Raw genomic sequence first — 16,968 nt, forward strand, 5'->3', positions numbered from 1 at the left:
AAAACATTAATAAATAAATCACATGGTATATACATTAGAGTTTATTAGTCATTTGTTAAAAATATAAGCAGCAAAGTACAGATGGTTGTATGTAGTTGAAATGGATATTCAATTCATTAAATCCAAACAAAGTGTTTCGATTACGGTGAGATAAATTGATTCAACGAATACTTTTATTTTACTTCACAAAGCGAGACGGATTTCGTTTATTTTGTCGAATAATTTACGTTTTTTATAGAACAGCAGACACGGCATGATTCAGTTGTAATAATGCAAATAGTCTTGATTTATTTTATATTTAATGGGAATTTTTTTGTTATTTTTTTTTTCATATGAAACTTTTAGCCTGCTTTAATCCATGTGATGTAAAAATTCAAAGCAAGATTATTCTTTTATATGACTATAGATTTTTTTTTAACTATTAAGTTAAAGAAATATATCAATTCTAACCTCTATTAGGTTTATTGTCAAGAGAAAGAAATAAAGAATTAGGTGCTTCTTAAATCTTTTGTTCTATTTTACAAATATTTACCAAACATTTAAGCTAAGAGAACAATCTTTTTAGACAATAAATTCCTTATTTTTTTTTTAAACGCGAACACAGTAAATAAGATGTAATTTTTTTATTGATATTCATTGACGTAAATAGACGTAACGCGCATTTCTTGTACAGGATCCGAAAATTAGTATCTTCAAGCTTCCAATTCATTTTTATTGTACTCTGATATTTATGAAATATATTTATGAAAAAACGTTTATAATTTAGATTATTTTTTTTGGCATTAGTGTACTATAGTGAAAAAGTAGTCAATGTAGATAAAGAACGCCATACACAAATCCTAAAAATAATTTGTCCTATTTGAAGATAGATTAACTCGTTTAGCTTCAATATATGTTTAAAAATTATAGCACCAGTCTATTAAAATAAATTTATTTTTAACTAAACATTTATATGCAATCCGTACAACTGTAGCCAGATTATAACTTGTTAAGTTTTATGCGGTAGTTAGTAGACGGCAACAAAATAACGGGTTTGTATATTGAATTTTTAAACTGAGAAACTTTGTTAGAATTCTTCTAAAAGTGAAATAGGTATATCATAAAACTTCTTTTTGAAATTTAAATCTTAAAACTCTTTATAAGAGTTAAAGTTTTGATACGTTAAAAAATTATAAATTTCTTAAAGTGGCACTGCTGCGGCTTTTAGAAATGAGCTCGTCTGTATAGCGTAATGCTGGGGAACTTGTTGCCCATCAACAACATACAATTTCAAATTTAAGCAAATTTTAATATTATCACTAAAGAAGTACATTGCCAAAATATTTTACAGCCCAACAATAGAAGTTTAGAATAAAAGAAAGCCAACCGCTTCGTCCAACTGAGGAACTAATAAATGGAACACATTTTGTATCACACAACAGACACACAATTTCCTCAAATAACGGATACAATGTTTCTTATCGTTGATGACAGTCAAAGTATACTTACTCGTATAACTTCAAAGCCTTTTCGCAATGAAACAGTTCCTCTTTCTTTGAAAACCAAGTTTAGATTTTTTAAGACACTTTTTCGTTTTTTGTTTCGGTTTCGTTTCGTTTTTTGAAATTAAAAATTTTTGCAATCAAAATTACCGTAAAAATGCTAACATTTGAGGGAATGGCAAATAAATAATACATAGGTAAAGTCTTTATTCAGAAAACACTTAAATACATTGTTTAATTGATACATTTCAAGATAACATCAATATTATTTTTAATTCCAATACATTTAACCAAACTATTGGTTGCACATTTTTGGTCAAACATATATTGTCCTGGGCCAATACTTCCCGCGTACATCTAATTTTATAAGTATTAATATTGTTTATAATATTTATGTATGTATGGGATAATAATTATATTATTATTTTCAATAAATGTACCGTCATGACGTATAACTATTAAAGTAAACTTTGGTATGGTTGTTTTTCACGGATTAACTATATAAATTAATAATTTACAAAGCAAAAGACTAGCTGAACTGTTGCAATACTCTTATCCTGTTATATAATATGTTGTCAGTAAATTTAATTTTATATCTCAAATAAATTATTATCTTAGTCTGCTTACGAATATTTCTGAGTGAAAGCTGTCTAACATTAAAAAGTAAATGATTTTATAAAATCAGTCATTACATTACATTATGACAGTTTGGTATAAAATTGTTTCAAAAAAATTTCTTTTTAGTTTAAAAAACAATAGCACTTTTTTTTCAACGGTATTTTGTTTCGATATGAATTTCAGTCGCGTCCGTCATATTAAAAACATTTTATTAATAACTTATAAATACTTAGAAATAAATATTTACATTCACTAATAATAATAATTGCTGTCGATTCAACACTGATGCTAGATCTCTGTTATTTTCCTAAGTATTTGGATAAGAATCATAACTTCAATTGGACGATAAACTCCAAGATCTCAACCATTCAGTGTTGAACCGAAGTAAGATAGTCGCAAAATGCACCATTATAATAAGCACTCTCATCTTTATATACAAATAAAAATTACTTCTTCATTCAATTAATACTTTTATTGTAAATATAAGCTACTTAAAATTCCCCTAATTCAAATAGAATATGAATAAAAACTTTATTAAAATTTAGAAAACTTGGAGATGCAACGTATATAGCTTTAATAAATTTATAAGTGGAATGTAGATTTTTTTCACCAAAGAAGGCACTACAAAGGTACTGAGAGACAAAAAAAAACAATAATCGGTATTTGATTTAAAATCTTAAATCTATTTAGATTATTATATGTATGTAATTTTACGATTATATGTAATACAAATAGTAAGAGAACAATACATATATTTCAAATGCGGTTTCTAAAAACATTTATACTATTATCGAATAAAATACACTTAACAGGCAACTAAGATGAATTACTAAGATAGTTTTTAAGTAACCGTGTTGTAACGTGAAAACTATTAAACATTTTTAAATGTTAAACTTCTCAAGAAAAATGTTTTCTTACGTCTCACTAAAACTTGAAATGAATTAACTATTTTATTTTGTTTCCTATATTTTAATTTCCTGATGGCAGTGTCGAAATGTAATAATTTCATTAAAAAAAAATCATAAAATTTTTGATATCTTAGCAGCAAAGTCCCTAGATAAGCAAAGATCATTACAATTCCTTATCTAAATTGGTAACTATCTAACTTCAACACATTAGCAACGGGTACATCACTACTGTTAAGTTTAATGGACTTTAATGGTATTGTATGGAATAAATTCGATTAAAACCGGTTTATGTAGAACATATGGAATCCAGGCTAACACTGATTTAGTTGTTCAAGATAATAGCGATTATAAAAGGTGTAATGAGAGGGAAGGTGTAAGCCGAACGAGTGACGCCACCCGTGACGTGAATGTCACTCTCCAGGACAAACGGTTCGTCTATCACGTGAATAATTCCATTAGTGCATTCAACATCGGGTCGGAAAACGTGGATCCAATGGCCGTTCCATTCAACGTAGTAATCTGTTAGGAAACAATAGTTTATTGTACTAAATTAGCTGTTCGTAACCAGTCTCTATTCTCTTATTTGTGTGTCCTATTTCTGTGATCAAAGAACAATAACCCTCTGAAGGAAGGATTATTCCATATGAGATAAAAACAAGTGAAAATTAAAAAATAACAGAGAAACAAAAACATCTGTCTATGGAAAGTTAACGAAGGTGAAGGCATGAATAATATAGTCATGCAACGGACCCTTCACAACTTAATTTTATTAGACAAAACCCAATAAACCTTTCATAACTTAAACCTCGCTTGATAATTTGACTTAGAAACATGACATGTGTCTCATTTAATATTCAAAATTGTTAAAATTGGAAAATTTTCTTTGGTTATTTGAAAAAAAAAATATAAATGCTAAATTATGTTTAAAAAAATTATTGTTTGATATAAAATTAGACTTGCTAAAATTAATAATCAATGAAGTTCATGATGAAAGTTACAATCACTTTAATTTTTGTGGTTTTTATTAATAATAATAAAAGCTAATATGTTTAATATAAAAGACAGTGTTCATTCGTAAAATTATATAAAGTTTCTTACATATAAAAAAATATACAGTCTTACTTTTATCGGATTCCTTGACTCGTAAGCGTAGCGGGTCGCGAGTTGTCGGTAGCACGAAAGGATGAGTCTCGTTTGCGAGCAGCTTAAGGTCTGAGACGGTGTACGAGCGCTCCGAGCGGATGACGTGACGCTCCAGAATCTGCTTAGTCTAAAATTTGCACTAACTTTTATAAAAGATCGTATAAAAACTATTTAAAGAAATAAGCATGTTTGCATTTAAAAGGAATCGTTTGGAGTATATTCTATTTTCTTTTTATAGATTGCTTATATTGACATTGAAAGCTGAAAAGCTGATTTCGAGATCTAGTTTTCTCGCTTCTCCGATTTGAGAAATGCTTTCATGGTTTTTGTATATTCCTGAATTGACTTATACGCTTGAATAGGACGTGAATAATGATACTGGGATTCAAAGTCCCGATTGAGGAGAATTTTAAAATGTACTTACGTAATATCCGAAATCCTCTCTGAACAGCGCTTTGTAAGCAGTGGGATGCCGTATTTGGAACTTGAGCCAGGCGTGGTCTCGAGGCACGAAGTATGTGAACCGATGCTCCATTTCTTTCAGCTGCTGATTAAACATCTGTCGCTTGCCCATGTTGTAAGTAATGCTTGAATTCAAATTAACAATCAGTTTGTGTGCATTTTATTTCAAAAATGCTAACAGTCTTATAATTTTTATTAACGCATGACTCGGTATCAGTATGGAATGATGGTTTGAGTTTGGTCTGATAATATTTTTTAAGTAAATTATAATTCAAGGTAATGATAAAATTTTCTCACTTCAACATAGGATCCGTCTTCATTTTCTCAAACACAGTAGTGTAAGGGATACCAAGAACTCTGTCGATGATATGAACAAAGCCGTTGGTTGCAGCAATATTTGTCTGTGTCACGGTCGCATTAACACCACCGCCTTCCACAGTTAGAGTCAGATTGTTTTGATGATTGATAACATTGAAGTACAGATACTTCCTTTGCAGTGCGGTTGGTGCTTGATATATCTAGAATGAAATGTCTGTTAGTTTGTGCCCTCAAAAACTAATAGAGATCGGGGAAACAACCATTTAAACTTGGCCTGCAGTGATTATACATAGCCTACAGGAAATGACATTAATAAAAAGTCATGCACAACTGTAGTGTAATAGCATGCGATTTAAATGAACATAAAGGATGTTGATTATGGTTCTGATGATGCAATAAACAAAATGGATTGATTAAATATGAAAATTGTAATTCCGTTTTAAATGTATTTCGTTTTAAAATCAACATACTGCGCCAGGAAGCTGTTCCGTGAGGCAGCAAAAGAGCAAATAATTAATTCAGCGATCATTTATTTTATGAATCTTCTCTCATTAAACTGTAATTTATTAGATAAAATTATCTCCATAATTAAAATTACAAGCAAAATCTTAGTGCGATTAAAATAACATTTTATTTGTAGATTAATTTGTGAAAGCCATTAATATAAGTGCTTTTGTAAATACAAACAAAGATGACATATTTACAATGTGAAATATTAATAAAGAGTTTACTGACCTGGTTCATATTATTGTGAATGATTGCGTCCAAAGGTAGTCGCTCCCGCACCAAATGGAGATTCAGGATATCCTTAAGCTTTTGGTGATTTCTATAATAATATTGTAGTATAAAAGTTAATTAAGAAATGTTCAAAGAGATTGTCCGAGATAAAGAAAAAAATGGAATCTCACAATAAATTTCAAAACTTTACGGTACATAGCTTTAGCTCGTGGTTTTCGTCGATTTGTCACTATTTTATTTTATTCTAAAATTAATATTTTATTCTAAAGTTTTTTTTTATGTTTAATCAATATAGCAGTACACGCGTGAAAAAGCTATGGACACATTGTCTAACATAGCTCAATATGGATTGCATCCATTATTTTATATATTCAAGATTTCTAACATTTGTCTCTATTATTATCCCCATCTTGATAAAGTATTCATTATATTCAAAATTATACCATTAACTACTGCAGGTGATTGCAGGAACTTGGTGTCGCTGAGAAAAACTAAAAGAAATAAGTAGCTTTTAAAAAAAAAGTAAAGATGGCTACTGCAACTTTTTATCATCAATTTATTCATACACTTCAACCGAGAGAAAACAGTCGCCTCGAAGCGTGATATTAATAAAAAAAATGTACCTTATAATATTTTGCACATTTGGTTCGTTCCAAGCTTCGTTTGAAGGCGCAAATAGTGTGATGTCTTTGGCGAGAGTAAGCTCGTTAAGAAACTGATTGTGCTCGCCTAAGTCCATGATCACTTCGTAGAATTTACACAAAGGTCCGTCTTCTTTTTCCTAATGAGAATAATTGATAAATAACGAGAGCTTCAATTTAACGGTACAAAACAACGATTGAGGAGCGTTGGGATATATTTAATCGATAGCTGTTATTTGAAATGCATCCAATGTACTATTTATGTTTCAATATTTATCAGATTCTTTAAAAGTTTTTGTATTTATAAATTTATTACGATAATAATACATCCCCATCTATCTTATTTATGTGAAGCTCGAAAACAATCAGTTAGTACCGCCTTAAATCCATCATAGCTTAGCACAAGTTCTAATGCACTTTACATAGCACTATAACACCCATTTCGCATTACTCGCATTTAACTAAAAGATCTACTGTTCAGATTTACTAAAAGCGTACTTTTCGTGAGACAAAACACTTGGAATATATATGTTAAACTTATTATTTACGAACCGGTTAAGAAAAATAAAACCTTACAGTGAGTTTGTGTGCTTTGCAATTATTGTACTGTGAAAACAATGCCTTACCTTGGGTTATTACTAAAACATTAAAGGTGTTTTCTACATTAATTAAACTAAATTAATTCTATTAATATATATAAATAAATATGCACGTAACATTTGCATGCAAAGAAAATACTTACGATCCCCTAAAGTTGTAAATTGCGGAATACAGCATGCAGGATCCATGGAAAGTACGCGTAAACATACATAAATATATAAAATATAAAAGATGTATAGGTTTTTAAGTACGTTTATTAAAAATATAAAAATAAAATTTGCTATATTTTAATATGAAAGGTCAGTGAAAACAACTGGAGTGATAATCTAATTGGTCACAGAGTTAGAAGGTAGCCCACGGGTAGGAAATAACTTCACAGTTGTGATAAAAAAATATTGTATGGTTAAAAATTCAATCAAAACGGTTAAAGGTTAAAAACCAATATTTTTCAGTTGTGAATTTTTATCGTCTAGAAAAAAATATATTTTTTTGATTTCAAAAATCCAGATTCTATTCTATATATTTAAATAATACAATCGCCAAAAACAAAAACTCCTCGTTTTAATTATGTTTCAATAACAAACAAAGATTTTGTTAATTCAGTATAAATATAAAAAAATCTAAGAAGCAGTACATGACGTTAAGAATAATATCTCGTTTCCGAATATTATGCTACTTTCAATCAATCATTCAACCTAATGTCGTCTCCAAAATGCTTTTTACCTAAATAAAATGGAATGGAGTCTTGGTAAAATGATTAATGGATAGATAATAAGAAAAATATAAAGGTTTCTATGTCGAGATACATGTTTATAAATATTAAACGTAACGAATTTATATATTTACATAAACTTATGACTTATTGACTGTGATTTTGAAATTTATTTGCCTTACCTGTTAATAATAATCTAAGCGGGGTAACAAATTGTTTATTCTATTAAAAAGTTAGTAAGATACGTTACAGAAAAATTAATTTCAATTGTATTCACACAGAACGTGCTACCATTGTTAAAAAAAATATTATAGTTAGAGCAAAAATGTTAAATACTTTCACAATCAATGAAATAATAATATTACGACATTTTTACCTTCCTCGCCTGGTTCCCGATTAAATGGAGCAAAAAGTTAATATACCATACAATTCATGTTAATCATTACAGTAACAAGTATATAAGTATTTATTATATTAGTTTGATAAATAACAAAGAATGTCAATACAATTATAATCATCTTCATTGAGACACTTTTAAATAGCTTACCGTTTCCAATGGAAGGCTAGTAGATATAAATTGTTTAAAGAAAATATTCTCACCTTAAGGAAGTCTACGACGGTGGTATCGACCACCATTAGTGGTCGTTGTATGAGATGCACAACTCCATTTTTAACTGGAATGTTAGCTCTTACAATGTCTGCCAGCACAACGCCACGACTATGTTTCGCATCGCCGGCGACTGTATTTGATTTCACGTATGCTGGTGAAATGAAAAAAAATTATGTCATTCTTATGAACTTGCACACATTTATATTGATTAAATATATAAATATGTATATAAAAATCTTGTTCATTAATTTTGTCAAATTTTTTAAGGTTTTTGAAACCGTTCTTTACTTAATAGTGAAAATTAACAGCAATATCATATTTTTGCTTCGCTATTTTGTTATATAAAATAGAAACACAAGTTTAAAATTTTAAAAAAAGTATTTTTTTATCAGTTTTAATATCAGCTAAAAAGACATCAAAAACCTGTGTATAAATTGAACTTTAATACTTGTTATGGGCTATTAAAAATTCTATTTCATATCGTTTTCAAAATTTAAACAGAACATAGCACATATTAAACCAGCCAAAACTTTTCAACGGTATTCTGATAACTAAATTACAGAAGGTAATTGAGTATGATGTCAATATATCTTTGATATAGTTGCTTGCTTGTTGATTCGGCTGACGATTTCTAATGAAATGATAGAAAATAGAATATTGTAAATAAAACATTGCAGAAAGAAATTCCGTTTAAATATATATATAATCAAGTATACATCTTTACACATTAAGTACATACAACGAAATGTTTGCTGTAATACAATTATAATATAAGACTGAGTACTTTTGTAATATTGTTTAAAATGAATTTTAAATAAAATAAAAATTGCTGCATGTACCCTTTTCTAGTTAAAATCCGATTTTTTTTGAATTTTTCGTAATTGTTAACACTAACACTTAGTCTAGTTTGTATTATTCAGAATTAAATTCAATTTTGTTACCTGTGAAAATTGCTTGCAGAAGTTTATTTGGTGCATCCCGTAATAAATATAAATCTATTGATTTATTTGAGTGAAAGTAAATTTTTTTATCCCCAAAATACTTTATATTATTACGAGTAAAATAGTAAAGTGAAATAATAGAAAATAGGATATTGTAAACAAAACATTGCAGATAGAAATTCCGTTTAAATATACATTGGGAATGTATTTCCAGTAACATAGTATCGTTTACAGTTTTCGAAAATTATACGATTCTATTTCGGAGCATGTATTTTCGAACAAACATTTGATGTTTTAAAAAGAATGGAAATCCTTTTAAATTTATATTGGCTATTTTATTTTGTTTCTGGTTTCAGTTTATACGTTTCAGCGAAGTCTGTTTCAGGCCTGTTCATGTATGTGTCTGTGTTGTTAAAAAATATTGTTCATTTCACCTCCAAGTGGTATGGTACAATGAATTGTGAATATTAAATTTTACTTTTAAGATTCTTCTGATGTAATTTACTAGGTATGAGTACTCACTGATGTCATTTTTGCCGTTAGGGGTGGAAGTGAAGGAGATAATGACTTTGACGTTATCACTGAAGGCCATGCTCTTGAACTCTTCACCGTCGGGAGTAGCCTGTGTGAAGAGGACATGGTGGGGAATGACGTGACCATCTACCACCTTCCCATCTATCAGATCGGATCGCGTTGTAGGCTACAAAGATTTGAAATTAAACCATAAACATCAAAAAGCAAATAAGTCGAAAAGTTATATATGATTTTTCATGATTTTTTTACAATAACTGAAATTCCTAACATTTATACTAAAAAGCACTTCTAAAATTTTTTTTTCTGTTTTACTAATTTAGCGAGTTCATCGTAAATATTCATCGAAACGATTGAAGATCATATATTATATAACTGAGTAAACACGAAAACAATTGCGACGATTTATTTATTTGTTTTATATTTATCAAATCAAACATTATGCAAACAATCAAACATTATTTTCATGACATATTATAACTAAATGATATGAATAATGTCACCTGTAATTAATTACCTTAAAACCTTCGTCAACTGGAATGAAGAACGTGTGTCTGCCGTCCGCATCAAAAACATCCTTCTTTGGGATTTGGTTTACTTTTTGACGGAACGACCTAAATATATTTCAGATTTAATTAAAAAGTAATAAGTTTTACATGTAAAGATAACTGGGAGATATACATTTTTGCAAGCTTTCATTCCTCGTATAATGTCATACTAGTTATTTTCATAAGCATTGTTACTTGGATATTAATTGTAGAGTTTTTATGGATAAAAACTTGCTCGTATAAATGTTTTCACATGTTTTATGTATTAATTTTTTTTTATAAAATATAGAAACATTACATAAACATTATATCGAGGCTCAGCAAACAAACACAATATAATAGCAAGTACATTAAAGTTTTCCTTCGTAATGTAAATAGCAACACTACACCAAGTGGTTGAAATAAAACGAACTAAAGCCATTGTTGGAAGGTCAACAAAGCTAGAAATTTCACAATGTCATGATTTTCTATTGTAATATAATTGTATTTTCAATTTGTACAGCAACTTTACACAATTTAACAACAGCTTCAGGGGTGCAAGGTTTCCGTTGAATTTGAATTGAATTATTTTGTAGCTGTGATATGTAAATAAACAATATGATATAGAATAAAATCATAGCATATTAAATAATGTATAAAATTATTTGTTTGAGATTGGTAGTGGTAATGGTAGCTTCTAATGAACGTCGGAGGTAAAAATATTTTTTCATATATTTCTACATATTTGCATATTATATCCATATTTTAAATAAATTAACAGACTATTCAGTGTTCAGATTCAATATTTTAGTCTCCTTTTGATAAAAAAAATCGTGGTTCGTTTTATAGAAATAAAATAATGAACATGTATGTACATCATTTTTAAAACTATGTATATAATATTAATATACGAAGTTTTTAATTTTATTACTGTTACTCCAAGCAGAAAATTAATGAAACGTGAATAATTCAAGAGAAAACGAGTTGCATTACAAAATAATTCTGAATATTTTAATTCCTTACAATTTCAAATTCGAAAATATTGTAAAATATGAATTTTAATTTGAGAATATACTATGAAGACAAAAGTTAAATAAAACAGATAACCATTTAATAAAATATAAGGCTTAGTTTTGCATTACCTAAGGGAAATCATAAAACAAACTTAGGGGATAATACAGGATTATGTTATTACATTGTTATGTATACGGCCTTAGATAATACGGACTATATTCATAGAGAGAGCTGCGTACTTGAATAACGAAGCCTTAAAAGAAGTGATTATTATAACACAATTGTCTTCGTTATAAAACAGAACGTTAGACCTAGAAGTTGTCGGGTTTAATCCCCACTTGGGATGTGAATGCTTTGTTCATCCCTGGTCCATGACAGATGCGACCGTAAAGAAAATTTACATATTTTGGCTATTCGGTACAATAAATACATGTATTTCACAGACCATTCTGATTTAAATATTTTTATTTTATATGTTAATTGTTTTATATTTATAATGTAATTTGATGAAAAGCGATGTTTCGCTTGTTAATTTAAATAATATCTCTCAATATCATAGTTTATATTATCGTGGCGTTAAGTTAAATGGGCCAAAACGAAAATAAACGATGCCTCTGCTTAATCTCTTTTATCGAAAATTTACCAAACCCTCCAACGTCGATATAAAGTGTACCAGTCGTTATTGGAGCCTCGCTTAAATATTATTATTTATGACCATTTCGTAAAACAGAATCGATAATCAATAGAAAATCTACAACAAATTATTAAATTTAACAAAATATGCTTATTAACTTATTTTTTTTTTTTTGACGTACATATACGTTGATGTCTTTTGATCGTAAGAGCTCTTGAAAAAAATGATATAATGTTTTTAATCTATTGTATTAGATTTAGAGAAAGCACCATTAACATAAATAACTTTGGTTTAATGTGTCGAGGTACTCTAAATATATCCCTTGATGATAATAAAAGTAATAAATTCAACAATAGTTTTAGTTAAATTTTAGTGTAAACCAGCTTATTGAATAAAAATAATACACAAATAAATTATCAGCAAATGCGAATTCTACAATCATAATTTCGAAGCGTTTTGCAATTGGAACACATGGTTGAATAGTAACACTGTCGTCATTTCGATGGTTCCACAAAAACGTTATAACGACATATCTCGTGGAAATCCATAAATGAGGTTGACAGCGTATCTGCAATTCTAACAAGCGTCGCATTTGCAGATATCACTGCATTCGATGTATTTCACGTTTTGGAGCTCTAAGTATTTGCTAATTTAGTTTGGTGATTTCGAACACTTTAATGGTATATTCTATTGGGTGATATTAATTTTCCATGTTTCATCATGTGTTATATATATTAATGTTTATTGTATCAGCTATAACCAATTATCTAAAACATGTTATATGTACATAAATATATTATAAAATACGAGTATACAAGGACGCATATTTGAGTGGGGCAAAGACAAAACATGGTAAATCCATTATTACCTGAGGCGATGTTGTCCAATATCGAACAAATCCGAATGTTCCAGAAACTGGTAGGCGTTAGGGTTATACACGGTTGTGCCGACGGAGCTTTGCCCTAAAGGCAACAAGGGTTGAAGTACTTGGTCTATTACGTGAAGCACCTATACAAATAATATGTGATAAAAGTTTTGAATAAGTTTATAAATTAAACATAAACAAACTGTTACAAAGAGAAACAATCATAATACCCAAAGTGACCGCAAGCTATATATAGTACTTTGTTAACATAACAAATAAAAGATGAATAGCTTTATCAACAAATTAATAGGTATAAGAAAGTTGATAGATAATAGAGCCGTTGTTTTTAACATAAGTCTGCTCTTTCAACACAAAGTTATATATTTCCTATGAAACATTCCGTATTTGTCTAAAGTTGGTACACCATTATGCTTCGTATAATATGGTTGTTTAAAACAAGTCTTACACTCACGGGATGAATAATAAGTTCCAGATTAAATAAGCCTCAAAGCTAGAAGAAGGAAAACTATTTTAATTAGTTTCGTTTAACTTTATTGCATAAAACATACGTATATTAGGAAATATTAAAGGTATCTTCGTAAAAAAGTTCTTATTCTAAATAATGAAAAATATACGACAATTTATTTGTAAAGTATAAATGTATTTTCATAATAAATGAGACATAATTATTTATCAAGAGGAACTTAATTTAAACGACACAAGCTTGCACGGCACTCTATTTGAGGAAAATGAAAATGTTGAATTGTGTACGCTTGATTTATATTGATACAAAAAAGAGAAAATGTAAATAATAATAATAGTTTTAATTATAATGATGAAATATAAAGAACTGATCAAAATAGTTTTTATATTTGGCTATAACTACCTGTTGTTTGCCATTTCTGTTGGTGGCTTGGTACGTCCTTGTGATGTCAACTTTGGCATTATTGACGTAAATGTCATCGTGCATAGAGTCCCGGCGCCTCGTTATCCACAGAGGAGGGTTCCCGTCTAGCTCTGACGATATTGAATAGTCCAAATTTGTGAGTGTCGTTGCCAAATTTGCTGTGAAAAATCACAAATTGCTGAAGTTCATTTTAATTTATTTTGACTGTTAGTTAGATCCCTACTGTTAAAAAGCTATTTGATATTCTTTTAACTGGCCTTATTATAGTTTTTATTGAATCTGTAGACAGCTTTTAATATTATTTTGTGGTTTATTTTGGTGCTATATCGGAAAACAATATTTTTATAATATTTGTTTGTAATGTATATTAAAATATATTCTGGGTTATAGAATAGAGTTTAGTTTGAAGTTAAATATTATATTCAGCTATCACAAAATGGCTCGAGCTAGTGTTTTGTTTTAAACAAAAGGCATTTAACAAAGTGAATACTTTGCGCTTAACAACGTGAAATAGTTATGAAAACCTCTCGCAAAGTTTTCTTCCCACAAAACTTTAGTCCTTTAACAAGAAGGCTTGTGGAACAACCACTTTATTGAAAATGCCATGAAATTGTCCAAAAACTGATGTTAAAGTCGTGAAATAATTGAGTGAAATGAGATCAAACGACAAAATTAATTATGCGCAAAATAGGATCTCGCTTTCAAAGCAATATTATTAAATAAGTTTTGAATAATACCAATTCTTCAACGTCTGTAGCTAATTCTTGCTGTTCCCTAATTCCCTTCAATCCAAAATATTTATTGACATTAATAAGAAAATAAATATAATTACGTATTTTTGTAACAACATTTCTTTTAAAAAGATAAAAAAAAACAAATGAGAAACCCAGACAATCAAAAAAATTGCTTTTGTGGCGCTAAATTAAAAGATAAACATGTTGTTGCAATGTTGTTAAATATCTTATAAACAATATATAGTAAAATAAGGTAAACAAAGAAAAATACAAAAACACAAATACATAAATTAGAAAATACTTACATATGTGAAAAAGAACAAGCGAATCGTCCATTTCTCCGGTGTATCTCTGGAAGGCTTGGTTGGTTGGAGCGAACAGTGTCATCTGGCGGTACTGAAGACTCATGTTGGCGACCACATTGCGCTCCAGCAACGCCAAGAACTGTTGTTAATAAAAAAAAACTAATTATAAAAAATACCCTTATAAAATTTATCTAAGCCCATTTATGCAAATAGTCTTTATTAGATACTCTATCCGCCATTTCGTCAATTGGATTTGCATGTTTTAGCGTCCGATCCATTCACAAAGTTCCATTAGAACCTTTATAGTGAATTCTATGCTGTTTTACATTCACACTACCAATGCATTTGTACCAATCCTCTTAAGCATGAACTCAGCTCAAAATCTGAATTCACGTGAAAGCGCAAATTCTCTAAACCGCAATAGCCACCAATAAAGCCTGTTTTGACTTTACTTCTGAACAAAATATTGGAGTTTATATAAAAGATTTAATACTGGCTGATGACCCGTGAGAGCCGTTAGCAATATGGAGTGCTTCATTTCAAATGTATGAAAACGTTCGCTTATAAAATGAATATTTACTACGCGACGAGTTGACTATTTATCCAGACTATAATTCAACTGGCCAACTCCTCAATATATCCCATAATGGTACATTATAAATTCTTTAAAGTGAACTAAGTCAAGGTTTTTCTATTGTCAAGCATGCAAACAAAGGACGAGTATGTCTTGACAATCTGTGTAGAAATCAAGTTCATTGTACTAACAAAGACAATTGAAGGCGATAAGCTCACACTAAGCGGTATACCTTCTGACTGCTAATGTCACATGCGGCACTGATAATAGATATAATGAAGTTAAAGTTCATTAGGCACGTATATATTAAGTTACAATGTTCAATCGTCTTAATAAGAAAACGAGCTGGTTTTTCAATAATATTGATTATTTTAGTTTCTTCCATGAATCGATTTTTATGATGCTTTTTCTGTTCGTGAGATGTTTCAAGGTTGGTCCCATGACAAGTTAACCTTTCCTGAAGGTGGAAACCTAGAGTAAACGAGGGTAAATTTTTAATAATGTAACTTTTTCGGAAGATTTACACTAGCTAATCTGCGCTATGTTATCCACTTCATTTTCCGCTGAATACATTTCAAAATCTTTTTAACAAAGTTCATAAACCCTATCATAGGAAGTAATAGAGATTTTTAGTATTTAAAATTTTTTTTATGTAACATTTTCCGCCTACCACTTTTCGTCTGAAATAGACGTCACCACTTCATTCAGTCCTTATAACATTGTTAATATTTTTTAACAAAACAAATTCAAATGGGAAAGTTAAAAGCAAAAAAAAATTAATTTACGTTAAAGAAATCGGTTTTTCATTTACTTTATAAAAAAAAATATGTAACTACTTCGTAATTTCGCAGTTGGTTCCGAGTAAATAGCAGTTATATCATGTAATAATTACTTATAACAATATAAAATTCACATAAAATGTTTCTACATTTTTAACACGACTACATTTTCAGTAAATTAAATGCGTGATCTGTAAAGAGCCGGCCGTAGAATTTTTAATATGCTCCCAAAATATTTATATCAGTAATTCAATTTTCTGCTCTTCAATTCTTTTTCATGCATTAAATTCACAAGGATGGCTTCAGCGTACATAAGCCGGAAAACATTATGTGATTTATATTTGAAGTCTGCTAATATTCTTTAAAAGGGTTGAATTTTTCATGATATAAATTATTCATAAGCTGTGTTTTGGCCAACTGACTAAACTGGTCGTAGGATGAAACACTAAAGAGCTTAAGAAGTTTTGAAAAATGTAGCATATGACTAGGGGGCATATTTGATCGATACTTGAGTCCTTTGTTGATATATTTTGATGAGGGTTGCAAGTGTTCCTGCGGAAGCACTAACCCTTTGAAAGCTTTATACACGGACTATTTTTGTAGTCCCTTTTATTTTTTGATACACCCATATCACAATGCGAAGCTGATAATTGCCCCTTTGTACTGGTGTCCAAAAAGCTCTGTAATATCAAGTTGGTGATTTCCCCAAAGGTTATTTCGTATAATACTATTGCGAATAGATAAGAAGATATATTACGCTATAATAAAGGTTTTCGTTCCAGGTATAAACATATCTGGTTCGGGATAATTACTATTTTGTTAAAATACTTTTGATAGAGGATATAAAAAATAATTACGATGATCTTAAAAGTGATACGTAAATTTCTTAAGTAATTTTTTACATATTATAACTGATAGCATTTTAA

The 16,968-nt window shown here is 29.3% G+C and overlaps 1 protein-coding gene across 2 annotated transcripts in view; it reads right to left on the reverse strand.

Annotated features, from left to right (window-relative positions):
* Positions 1-1,671: 1,671 nt before the first annotated feature.
* Positions 1,672-16,968, reverse strand: part of LOC116766730 (fasciclin-1) — a 47,950-nt gene continuing 32,653 nt past the window's right edge. The window contains exons 2-14 of one of the 2 annotated variants that reach the window (XM_032656802.2): positions 14,690-14,828; positions 13,630-13,808; positions 12,747-12,886; positions 10,221-10,317; positions 9,695-9,872; positions 8,222-8,382; positions 6,292-6,449; positions 5,666-5,756; positions 5,401-5,412; positions 4,910-5,130; positions 4,575-4,737; positions 4,130-4,277; positions 1,672-3,526 (exon numbers count right to left, since the gene is read on the reverse strand). In XM_032656802.2, the coding sequence (XP_032512693.1) occupies positions 3,330-3,526; positions 4,130-4,277; positions 4,575-4,737; positions 4,910-5,130; positions 5,401-5,412; positions 5,666-5,756; positions 6,292-6,449; positions 8,222-8,382; positions 9,695-9,872; positions 10,221-10,317; positions 12,747-12,886; positions 13,630-13,808; positions 14,690-14,828 (1,884 nt within the window). In that variant the 3' untranslated portion in view covers positions 1,672-3,329. The remainder of the gene's footprint in view (positions 3,527-4,129; positions 4,278-4,574; positions 4,738-4,909; positions 5,131-5,400; positions 5,413-5,665; positions 5,757-6,291; positions 6,450-8,221; positions 8,383-9,694; positions 9,873-10,220; positions 10,318-12,746; positions 12,887-13,629; positions 13,809-14,689; positions 14,829-16,968) is intronic. The other variant, XM_032656804.2, reaches the window with a different exon arrangement.

Source organism: Danaus plexippus, chromosome 10 (assembly GCF_018135715.1).
Source record: "Danaus plexippus chromosome 10, MEX_DaPlex, whole genome shotgun sequence".
Lineage (NCBI taxonomy): Eukaryota > Metazoa > Arthropoda > Insecta > Lepidoptera > Nymphalidae > Danaus > Danaus plexippus.